At 48.1% G+C, this 11,798-nt stretch overlaps 1 protein-coding gene across 2 annotated transcripts in view; it reads left to right on the top strand.

Moving 5' to 3' along the window:
* Window positions 1–532: 532 nt before the first annotated feature.
* The window catches only part of DOCK5 (dedicator of cytokinesis 5), a 207,396-nt gene continuing 196,130 nt past the window's right edge, over window positions 533–11,798 (top strand). For both annotated transcript variants that reach the window (XR_010022681.1, XM_063087796.1), the window contains exon 1: window positions 533–630. Coding sequence is in view for 1 of the 2 variants with exons in the window: in XM_063087796.1 (XP_062943866.1) it covers window positions 588–630 (43 nt within the window). In the remaining variant the exon portion in view is untranslated. The remainder of the gene's footprint in view (window positions 631–11,798) is intronic.

The raw sequence follows: 11,798 nt of genomic DNA, 5'->3' as shown, positions 1-11,798 counted from the left end.
ACCCGTCCATTCATTCAGCAAATATTTGTGGAGCGCCCGCTGAGTGCCAGGCACCGGCAGTGCCCGAGGGAAGGAGCGACTCTGGCTCCCTCGCTCGCGCTCCGCAGAGTCCCCGGCGCGCGAGGTGGGAGTGCAGCCCGCGCCCCTCGCCACCCGCCGCCCCGCCACCGGCCTGGGAGTGCCCAGCGCCTCGCCCGGCGGGATCCAGCCTCCGGACGGGAAGGCCGGGTGGGGGGCAGCCGAACACCCCGGGGAGAGAGCCACGCAGCGGGTGTGTGCCGGGAGGCAGCCCCGGGAAGCGCGCCAGGCGGAGCTGCGGCCGGGCCGGCGCGGGCGGGAGGGGCCGGGCGCCCGGGGCGGGGCCGGGGCGGCGCCGGGAGGGGCGCGCACGGCGGCGGCGGCGGCGGCGGGGCCGCCCGTCCCAGCAGGTGACCGCGGGCGGGCGGGCGGCTGGGGACGGCCCGCGGAGTCGGGGCGAAGTTTGCCGGAACATGGCGGCAGGGCCCGGGGCGCGCAGGAGTGCGGCGCGGGGGCGGCCGGCGCCGGAGTTGCTGTAGCCGCCGCCGCCGCGGGGCGAGGTGGCCGCCATGGCCCGCTGGATCCCGACCAAGAGGCAGAAGTACGGGGTTGGTGAGTGCTCGCCCCACCCCGCCCCCGCCCGGCCGCGGCCAAGTGCGCACCGACGCGGGCGAAGGCGGCGCTCCCTCGGGGCGCGCTGCCCCGGCCGGGTTCGGCTGCCCGTGTCCCCCGCGGGCCGGCCGGGCTCTGAGAGCCGCTGGGGGCGGGGACCGGGGAAGTCACTCGGCTTTGGGGAATCCGAGTGGCTAAAAGTGCACTCGGGCTTGGGGACCGTAATCCCGCTCCCGAGTGCCAACCTGCAGCGCTCTGCACACAGCAGGACCGCCACAGCGGGGGAACGCACGGGGGCGCCTAGCTCTGCGGCTCGCCCCTCCGCCCCACCGGGTGGCTCATTCCGTCGTAGAAAACCAGCCGGTCGGCGGGAGGGAAAGGTGCCCCTTGTGCCAGTCCTCTCTGGCTTCCCCCTTCTTAGGGTCTTCTCTGCGGCCCCGAAGTGGGGGTTGAGGGTAGAAAGTCGCCCCACCCCCTTCCTCCCAGGGACTGGAATCTTGATCACAGTTGTAAATTGAATGGGACACTGAAGTTGTGCGGTGGTGATGGGAGGGACAGGAAGTGTGTGGCACGGACAGGGGGTGGCTGGCCCCTGGAGCTGTTTGTGCGACACTCATCCCCTCAGGGAGCGTGCGTGGAAGGGTGTAGGGCTGTTTTCTGAATCCTGAGTTTCATCGTGGGATGAGGACATTTTATTAAGAAAACGGTGACAGGCCCGTGCTGGGCACAGGGCACTCGTAACACTGGTGCAGGAGACCCCCGCGATGTGCGGAGGGACTGCCTGTCGTGGTGCTTTGGATCCAAAACAAGGAGACAGGGGGACGTCCGGAGTTTTGACCCAGGTGAAAAACTAGGCTCTTTTCGCTTTTTGTCAAGGAGCGAGGTCCTTGAGGTCTGTGGGAACACTTGTGCCGTTAGCGGGGGCGATTCCAGTGGCAATTAGATTTCGAGTGATTCCCGGTGTAAACACAGTTGTGTGTGTGTGTTGAAAATGTTATCACTTCCTCTCATGTTCATTCATTTGGACTATTTGTAATTTATTCTTTTACCTTAATGTCTTCCGTGCTGCTATTTTTCCTCAAGTCACTGGTTAATGCGGAGCAGTCCCTAAACCTCCATGCTTTCCGACAGCTAAGACAGCTTCAAAGATACTCTTAACATTTCTAGGTGCTTTTCAGCTCTGTAAACATAAGTCAGGTTTGTTTGTTTGTTTTTAACTGTCTCATATTTCCTATAGTATTCTTAGATTGTGATCCTTCGTGTAATATATACTTATTCCCTGTTTTCCTTCTATTCCAAAAACTTTCTGTTGCCTTAAATTATCTTTAGAATCCCTGCTCTTTCACCTGGCTGCTGAAGAAAGAACTTTTTAAGCTAGCCGTAGTAACGCCATTTTGCAAGGCACAAAACATTACCCTGGTTAAAAGTCCCTAGCATAGGAAAAGTACAGCCTGAGGTTGAGACCAGATAACGAACAGGATATCTGTGGTTATGCACCTGGGCCCCGGCCCGAGGCAAAGGGCGGATAGTTCCCAGAAATAGACAAGTCAGTTAAAGTTTCAAGAGTGCCCCTCAGCTGTTTCAAGGACTCCCAACAGTTTCCAGGGTGCCCCTCAGCTGTTTCAAGGACTCCCAACAGTTTCCAGGGTGCCCCTCAGCTGTTTCAAGGACTCCCACCAGTTTCCAGGGTGCCCCTCAGCTGTTTCAAGGACTCCCACATAACCGAAGCTCACCCCAGGCCTTATTTGAACTGACCAATTAAACTCGCTTCTCGCTTCTGTACCCGCGCTTTTTGCTATAAAAAGGACCCAGGAGCTTCACTCGGCGCGCCAGTCTTCCAAAAGACTGTGTCGCCCGGGTACCCGTGTGTTCAAATAAACCTCTTGCTGTTTGCATCCGTCTTCGTGGTCTCGCTGTTCCTTGGGAGGGTCTCCCTGAACTGACTGACTACCCACTTTGGGAGTCTTTCATTTGGGGGCTCGTCCGGGATCGGAGACCCCCACCCAGGGACCACCGACCCACCAACGGGAGGTAAGCTGGCCAGCAGTCGTTCTGTGTCTCGTTTCTGTGTCTCGTTTCTGTGTCTAATCCTGTGACTCTGACTGTCTTTCTGAGTGCGCGCATTTTGGTTTCAGTTTGTTCCGGGTTAGTCGCTCTGGGAGCGAAGTGCGGGTAGCGAACAGACGTGTTCGGGGGCTCGCCACCCGGCAATCCTGGGAGACGTCCCAGGATCAGGGGAGGACCAGGGACGCCTGGTGGACCCCTTGGCAGAGGATTATTGTGTTTTGGTCTCACCGCGTCTCGGGAGGCGCGCTCTGCCATCGGACTCTTTCTTCTATTTCTACGGCACTCGGTCTCGTCGCCGTTTCTGGTTTCTTTTTGTCTTAGTTGTGATAGGTCTTTGCGTCGTCGTTCCCCTATTGGAAATTTTCGAGATGGGGCAAGGTGCCCTTACGCCTCTCTCCCTTACTCTAGATCATTGGAAAGATGTCAAAGCCAGGGCTCACAATCTGTCCATGGAGATCAAAAAAGGAAAATGGCAGACTTTCTGTTCGTCTGAGTGGCCCACATTCGGCGTAGGTTGGCCGCCAGAGGGAACCTTTGACCTTTCTGTCATTTTTGCAGTTAAAAAGATTGTTTTTCAGGAGACCGGAGGACACCCGGACCAGGTTGCCTATGTCGTGGTATGGCAAGACCTCGCCCAGAATCCCCCTCCCTGGGTGCCACCCTCCAGCAAAGTCGCTGTTGTTTCGGGATCAGAAAATACTCAAAGGCCACCTACAAGGAAGCCTTCCGCCCCTCCCCAACCCCCCGTCCTCCCGACACCAGATGACCTATTTTCTCTCTCTGAACCCCCACCTTACCCGGCGGCTCCGCTGCCCCCTCTGGCCCCTCAGGGAAACAGATCGGCACCAGGCCGAGCGCCCGGTGATCCTAGCCCTGAGGGACCGGCTGCGGGGACTAGGAGCCGCCAACCTCGCAGTCCGAGAGACGGCTCCGGTCCTGACTCCACCGTAGCTTTGCCCCTCCGAGCCATAGGGCCCCCAGCTGAGCCAAATGGCTTGGTCCCTTTGCAGTATTGGCCTTTTTCCTCAGCAGATCTTTACAATTGGAAGTCTAACCATCCTTCTTTTTCTGAAAAACCAGCAGGTCTCACGGGACTTCTTGAGTCCCTTATGTTCTCTCACCAGCCCACTTGGGACGATTGCCAACAGCTACTCCAGATCCTCTTCACCACTGAAGAGCGAGAAAGGATTCTTCTGGAGGCCCGCAAGAACGTTCTCGGGGATAACGGGGCCCCTACACAACTCGAGAACCTCATTAATGAGGCTTTCCCCCTCAATCGACCTCAATGGGATTACAACACGGCCGAAGGCTCTAGAAGTTGTGAAGACCCAGATTTGGGACCAGATCAAAGAGACATATCAGCCCGGTACCATAGCTGTCCCCCACCCGTTCCAGGTCGGAGACCGAGTGCTGGTCAGACGCCATCGACCCAGCAACCTTGAGCCTCGGTGGAAAGGCCCGTATCTGGTATTGCTGACCACCCCGACCGCAGTAAAAGTTGATGGCATCGCTGCCTGGGTCCATGCTTCCCATCTCAAGCCTGCACCACCCCCGGCACCAAACGAGACCTGGGAGCTGGAAAGGACTGATCATCCTCTTAAGCTGCGTATTCGGCGGCGGAAAAATGAGTCCACCGGGTAAGAACCCCCACCGGCCTGTGATCCTCACCTGGAAGGTACTGTCCCAAACTGGAGAAGTTGTCTGGACCAAACAGGCTACCCAGCCGCCTTGGACTTGGTGGCCCGATCTTAAACCTGATGTATGTGCCCTGGCGGCGGGTATTGAGACCTGGGATATCCCGGGATACATAGCATCGGGCTAGGCCCAGATCAGACCCCCTGATTCAGACTACACAAAAGCTTATAATCAGATCACCTGGGGGGTCCCAGGGTGCAGCTATCCCCGAGCTAGAAACAGGCTTGCCGCTTCCCCCTTCTACGTGTGCCCCCGGGATGGCCGGACCCTTTCAGAAGCTAGAAGGTGCGGAGGGCTGGAATCCCTATATTGCAAAGAATGGGGTTGTGAAACCACGGGGACAGTCTACTGGGGACCTAGTTCCTCATGGGACCTCATAACTGTAGAACGTAACGATAGCAGTAAAAACTGTGACAACACCGGCTGGTGTAACCCCCTTAAAATAAAATTCACAGAGAAAGGAAAAAATTCCAGAGATTGGGCACAAGGAAGAACCTGGGGACTAAGGTTCTATTTGACGGGAAACGATCCAGGTGTACTGTTCACCATTCGCCTAGATATCACCAATATGCCAACTGTGGCAGTGGGCCCCGACCCCGTCCTTGCAGAACAGGGACCTCCTAGCAACAAGCTGTACCCAATGACTAGCAGGCAACCCCCCGCGGCACAAAGGAGCACTGCTACACAGAGCCTCCTATCACCAGGCACTCTACCCCCCACCACGGGTGACAGGCTCTTTGGTCTTGTACAGGGGGCCTTCCTAGCTCTAAATGCCACCAACCCGAACGCCACAGAGCATTGCTGGCTCTGTCTGGCCATAAGCCCCCCCTACTATGAAGGAATAGCCTTTTTGGGAGAGGCCAATTATACCAGCGCCGAGAGTTGCCGTTGGGGGACCCAGGGAAAGCTTACTCTCACAGAGGTCACAGGACAAGGGTTATGTATAGGAACAATACCTTCTACCCATCAACATCTTTGCAACCAGACCCTATCCATCAATTCCTCCGGGGACCATCAGTACCTTCTCCCCTCCAACCATAGCTGGTGGGCTTGCAGCACCGGTCTCACCCCTTGCGTTTCCCTCTCAGTTTTTAATCAGTCTAAGGATTTCTGTGTCCAGGTTCAGCTGATTCCTCGCATCTATTACCATCCTGAAGAAACTTTGTTGCAGGCCTATGACAACCCTCATCCCAGGTTTAAGAGAGAACCTCTCACACTTACCCTAGCTGTCCTACTGGGAATTGTGGCAGGTATAGGTACCGGCTCGGCTGCTCTGATTAAAGGACCTATAGACCTCCAGCGGGGCCTAACCGAGCTCCAGACTGCCATGGACACTGACCTCCGGGCCCTCCAGGATTCAGTCAGCAAGTTAGAGGACTCATTGACTTCTCTATCTGAGGTAGTACTCCAAAATAGGCGAGGCCTTGACTTACTGTTTTTAAGAGAGGGAGGCCTCTGCGCGGCCCTCAGAGAGGAGTGCTGTTTTTATGTAGACCATTCAGGTGTGATACGAGACACCATGGCCAAACTCAAACAAAGACTAGATAAAAGACAGTTAGAGCGCCAAAAAGATCAAAACTGGTTTGAAGGTTGGTTCAATAGCTCCCCTTGGTTCACTACCCTACTATCAACCATCGCCGGGCCCCTAGTACTCCTTCTTCTGTTGCTCATTCTGGGGCCCTGTGTCATCAACAGGTTAGTCCAATTCATCAATGATAGAATAAGTACAATTAAAGTCCTGGTTCTTAGACAAAAATATCAGACTATAGATAATGAAAATAACTTTTAACTCCGCTCTAAGATTAGAGCTATCCACAAAAGAAATGGGGGAATGAAGAAAGAACTTTTTAAGCTAGCCGTAGTAACGCCATTTTGCAAGGCACAAAACATTACCCTGGTTAAAAGTCCCTAGCATAGGAAAAGTACAGCCTGAGGTTGAGACCAGATAACGAACAGGATATCTGTGGTTATGCACCTGGGCCCCGGCCCGAGGCAAAGGGCGGATAGTTCCCAGAAATAGACAAGTCAGTTAAAGTTTCAAGAGTGCCCCTCAGCTGTTTCAAGGACTCCCAACAGTTTCCAGGGTGCCCCTCAGCTGTTTCAAGGACTCCCAACAGTTTCCAGGGTGCCCCTCAGCTGTTTCAAGGACTCCCACCAGTTTCCAGGGTGCCCCTCAGCTGTTTCAAGGACTCCCACATAACCGAAGCTCACCCCAGGCCTTATTTGAACTGACCAATTAAACTCGCTTCTCGCTTCTGTACCCGCGCTTTTTGCTATAAAAAGGACCCAGGAGCTTCACTCGGCGCGCCAGTCTTCCAAAAGACTGTGTCGCCCGGGTACCCGTGTGTTCAAATAAACCTCTTGCTGTTTGCATCCGTCTTCGTGGTCTCGCTGTTCCTTGGGAGGGTCTCCCTGAACTGACTGACTACCCACTTTGGGAGTCTTTCAGCTGCAACTCAGAAATGTAGGGATGTTTCTTCTGCCCCGACCACCAGGTCATGATTTATTAAGTGATGAGGCTCAGACAGGGACGCCTAATCACGTGCCAGCTGGTAAGACGTCTGTAGTTCTGGAAGTGAAATGCTCTGAAATACTCATAGATGAAGTCAGTTTCTTTATTTTTAAGTATTATGGAGTAGTAACGACTAAGTGAAAGTATATTTAGCAGTGCCTAATTACTAATTATAAAAAAATTATCAATTCCAGTTTTGTTTAACAGGATTAAAAGCTCTTTGCAAAACTATGACGACTTAGGCATAATTAACGCAAATGTGTTCTAACAAATGTGGTTTTATTGCCGTAGTCATAGGAGAAAGTATAGTATGTTTTCTTTTTACTTTTACTACTGAGTTACTTATCATCAATCAAGAAAAATATTTAGATTTCATTTCTAGGGCATAAGTGTTAGGAAAATTGCCCCGGGATGTAATTTGGGACACTTATTTCACTAGACACAATGGATTCTGATTGGTCTGGATTTGCTAAAAGGACCCACAGAATAAATTAACTGGAGAGAAATCTCCATTGTTTATTCCTAAAACACACTGTTGTTTCTATCATCTCCTTGTTGGAAGTCTCCTGTGGTTTACAGGATAAAGTCTAAAATAAGCCCAGCTTTCAAGGTTTCTATCATCTGGTTCAACCTACCATCATGAACGTTATCTCTCAAGGCTTCTTTCATTAGCCCTCCAATGCGAACAGACTGCCCTTCTCTTGTGCAATATGCCATGGAGAGTCGCTCCTTTGGGACTTTGCTCCCATTGTGCTTGTCCCTGTCCAGAGTGCCCTCCCAACTCTGCATCAGATAATGGAACATTTCTCTGAGGCCTCAAATCCATTTTCATTGCTTCCTTCAAAGTTACTATTTGCCAGACCTTCCCACACCTTCATCCCTCCTCTTCACAATCCTTACATTGTGCCCTCCCTTATTTTGTGACTTAGCCTCTTATCTTTGGGTTTGGTGAATCAGAAAGTTTTGGTTTTGTATCCCTGTCACTCAAGAGGTGTATCAGGTGTGTATCAGAGCACTCAGTAACTGCAGCTTCTTGATGTTGGGGTGCCGTTCTAAAACAGACTAATCAGATTTCTCCAGTGATTTAATGCAGTTTTTTTAGGCTTTAGGCTTTAGCATCTCATTCACCCCAATATGAGCTTTATTTTGTTTGGTTAGATGGAGAAAGTGAGAACCTCCAGTCTGTCTCTATCTCTGCAAACGGAAAAATAAGATATTCTGCTGAGAAAACAAACATGGAATAGACAGATGTGTTTAAATATCACTGGGAATGCTAGCTTGGTGGACTCTTTTGAGATATCATTTCTGAGTATCTGCTGGTCACATTTGGTTTCTTGGGTGGAGGAAGCCATATGATAGCCAATTTGAAGCATTTTGGTGTTTGCCTCTGCAAAGCTCCGTTGTGTGAGGATAGAGCTTGGTCTCCATCTGAATTGTGCCAGGTGAAGGTAGCAGTCTTTACTGTCTTATTTTATCTTGGTACCACTATCCGCTGTTCCTGACATAGCCTAGGTTTTTCTACAGGCACTGAAATTCAGTCTGTCTGGGCTTTCTTAGTTTATAAATATAGCGTTGTTAGCTCTGTCTTGAGCTTTAAGTGGGCCTAGATGGCCTACATGTGTTATCTTGTGTTATCAAGTAGGACTGTTAGACTTGATTCTTTCAATGTATGGTCCTTTAGGACCCCAGTGTGAGATGCGTAGTGCTAAATGCTTAGGGACAAGTGCTCTGCCCTGGAGTCGTGGAAAATTTTCTTCTCTTTCCTCCTTCTTTTTTCTTTCTCTTGTTTGCTTTTCCTTTCTTTGTTTCTCTTTCTTCCTCTTTTTTTCTTTTCTTTTTTGCTGTTGAGGATTTGAAGGTATAAAAACTCTTTTATTTAAGCAAACATTAGTGATAAATATTCAGATTACTTTTCTGATTATCAAAACATTTTTTTTTAAGTCTTCTGCACAAGCCATTTGTGTCAAGAACAGCCCCAGATTACGTTGGTTATGGATTCTTTGCAAATTAATTCATTCTTGCATGTTGGGATTTTCAATATGTTTTTATAATGGGATAAAAGGTAATTTGGGAAATATTTGCTTTCACTGTTAGCTCTTCAACTGTTTAGTTGTGCTAGGCCCAATTAGCCTGAAAGCATTTAATTTTATAGAGTAGGTCCTCAAATGCTGACTTGAGACTGACACTGGACCCTGGTGCCTCTTAGTTAATGCACTTAGGTGTATTGTTGCCTTTGATCCAATTCTTCCTCCCCCTGGACATATATTCCATATACTGTAGCTGGAGTGTTACAGCCGGGAGGGGGGTCTCAGAATGATTAGTCCAGTTTCCTTTTAAAGAGAGGAACTGGTGCTTAAAGAGGAAAAGTGAATTGCTTAACCTAGGAGGTTCTTGGCTTTTTGGTTACAAGAACTTCTTTGGCAATCTAGTTAAGCCAGTGGACACCTTTCTCAGAATGTTTTTATATGCATATAGTAAAATACAAAGGACTGAAAATGAAACTAATTGTATTGAAATATAATTGTCAAGATATTTTTCAAAATCCATGATATTGTGCTAGTATGAATCTGGCCCTCACATCATGGGCATGAGCGGTGACAATCAGCTTAGTATCTCATGAATATTCATAACTAATAAAAAAATCCATGATATTGTAATATATGTGCTTCATTATTAAGGCATTAGATAACAAGATCTAGTGACAGGTCTAATAAGTACCATAATTTTGAGTTAGTAATAAGCATATATGATTTTTCAAGATTTCTGCAAAAACTGTAATATGATATGAAAATACCTGTGATTTCTATTGGTGACATTGTCACAGGTACTACTAGTTCAACTGTGCTTTGTTGTCTACGGTCATAATTGAAGTAAATGCTTAGTGTCAGAAAATAGATTTGTAACTCTTTTTCCTATTCAAGAGTATGGATCCTGTGAATTTGAACACAGATTAAGAATTCTTGGCTGACGATCACACAGCGGATAAGTTATAGAACATTCTGAACAATAACAATAGTAACCCTTGTTGATCACCTCTCTGTGTGTGACATTGTGCTAGATATTGTACAATTACTGTATAATGACCTGAAGAAGAATTAATATGCATTAAGAACCTACGCTTGTGATGTACTGTTCTGAACCCCTTATGTTCCAGGCACATGTAGGGGTCTTGGAGACAATTTCAGGGGGTCTATGAAATTAAAACTTTTTTTGAAACAACATGAAGGCATTATGCCTGTTTTCACTTTCTCTCATGGGTGCAGTCCACCTTCAGTGTCTGTGGGTTCTGCATTTGTGGACTTAACCAATCACATATTGAAATTATTAGAAAACAAAACATTAGGGAAAAATTGCATCTGTACTGAACATGCACAGACTTTTTCTTTGTCATTATTCCTGGAACAATACAGTATAACAACTGTTTTTTAGATAGCATTTGCATTGTCCTAGGTATCATAAGTAATCTAGAGATGATTTAAAGTGTATGGGAGGGTGTATATAGGTTATATGCAAATACCGCACCGTTATATATAAGGGACTAGAGTCTCCTCAGATTTTGGTATGTGCAGCAGGTCCTGGAACCAGTCCCCCACTGATACCGGGGGAGGATTATGTGCAGTGGAGTTTTCCAGAGGCTAACTGAAGTGTGATGTCACAAAAGATTGAATGCAGAAGCAGATATGAGAATCTCGCTGCCTATTGTGAAGCCAGAAGTTAAAGGAGATTTACCAATATTTAAAACAATACCACTCTTCTAAGTGTTTTTGTTTGGAAAAAATATATTTTTTTGATGGAAAAAATAATTTCATTTATAAAAAAATATGTATTTCTGTTAACATGTGTTGGGTTTATTATAGTTATTTTAAGTTAATTAACAAATATTTTTTAAGTGACTCGGTTAGAATTTCTGGTACAGTACCTAGTGATAGATGTAGGCAAAAGCTCTTTGGGGGTTGTCAAAGACTTTTAAGAGTGTAAAGGGGTTCTAAGAGCAAAAAGTATGAGCACTGCTGCTTTACATGTTTTTTCATTAAGTCATCATGGTAGTGCTGTGAGATGCTATGTCCCCTTTTCCAGATGGGGAAAATGACATTCACAGAAGTTCAATTTCTCATCCACAGCCATGTAATCTCACTCCTAAGCCAAAAGTCTTTCACTCATATGTGTTTCCCAAACTCCAGTCAGTCATCTGTCACCTTGGTTTTTGCACGTCCAGGTATCATTGTGTAGCAGCTTTGTGGCTATTGCCCTACCCATCTGCCATCTGCATTATTTTCTATATAAATATTTTCTTCATGTCGTCTGCTTTTTTCTTTTTGTACTTAAGCAGTTATTGAAAAAGAAAATCTTATATCCCTATCATCCCTTGCCATAAAAAGAATCAACTATAAAAATAAAGGCAACACAAATAAAAGAGCAGTGTATTGGATTCTGGCTAGATACTGTTGCTGTCCGGGCTAGAGCCTAACACCTGCTTTTTCTTTATTGAAGATTGAAGAACCTGGTGTCTATCTGAATCTTTCTCTTTGATATACTATTGATTCTGGTTATTTGTGGTAGTTATGTTCTATAAAGTTGCAGCAAACACTGAGTTAGTGAATACTGAGCCATGGCTCCTAAGGGAAATATAGGGTTATGTTCCTGTGAGCCTCTGGTTGCATTTTCATCAGTCAAACAATATGTAACCTTGCTTTATGTGTGTTTTTGTTTAAAAACATCTTGTTTTTTTTATTTCTTATTTTTTTGGTGACTGGCCAGTACAGGTGATGGAGTTTGAATGTGTTGTCCCCTCCAAAACTTATGTGGGAATTTAATCTCCAATGTGGCAGTGTTGGAAACTGATTGAGTCATGGGGATGGATCCCTCATGAATGGATTAATGCTCTCCCCGGGGG

The sequence above is a fragment of the Cynocephalus volans genome, chromosome 2 (genome assembly GCF_027409185.1).
Source record: "Cynocephalus volans isolate mCynVol1 chromosome 2, mCynVol1.pri, whole genome shotgun sequence".
Lineage (NCBI taxonomy): Eukaryota > Metazoa > Chordata > Mammalia > Dermoptera > Cynocephalidae > Cynocephalus > Cynocephalus volans.
The sequence above is the reverse complement of the archived record's forward strand: the minus strand, read 5'-3'. Positions and strand labels throughout refer to the sequence as shown.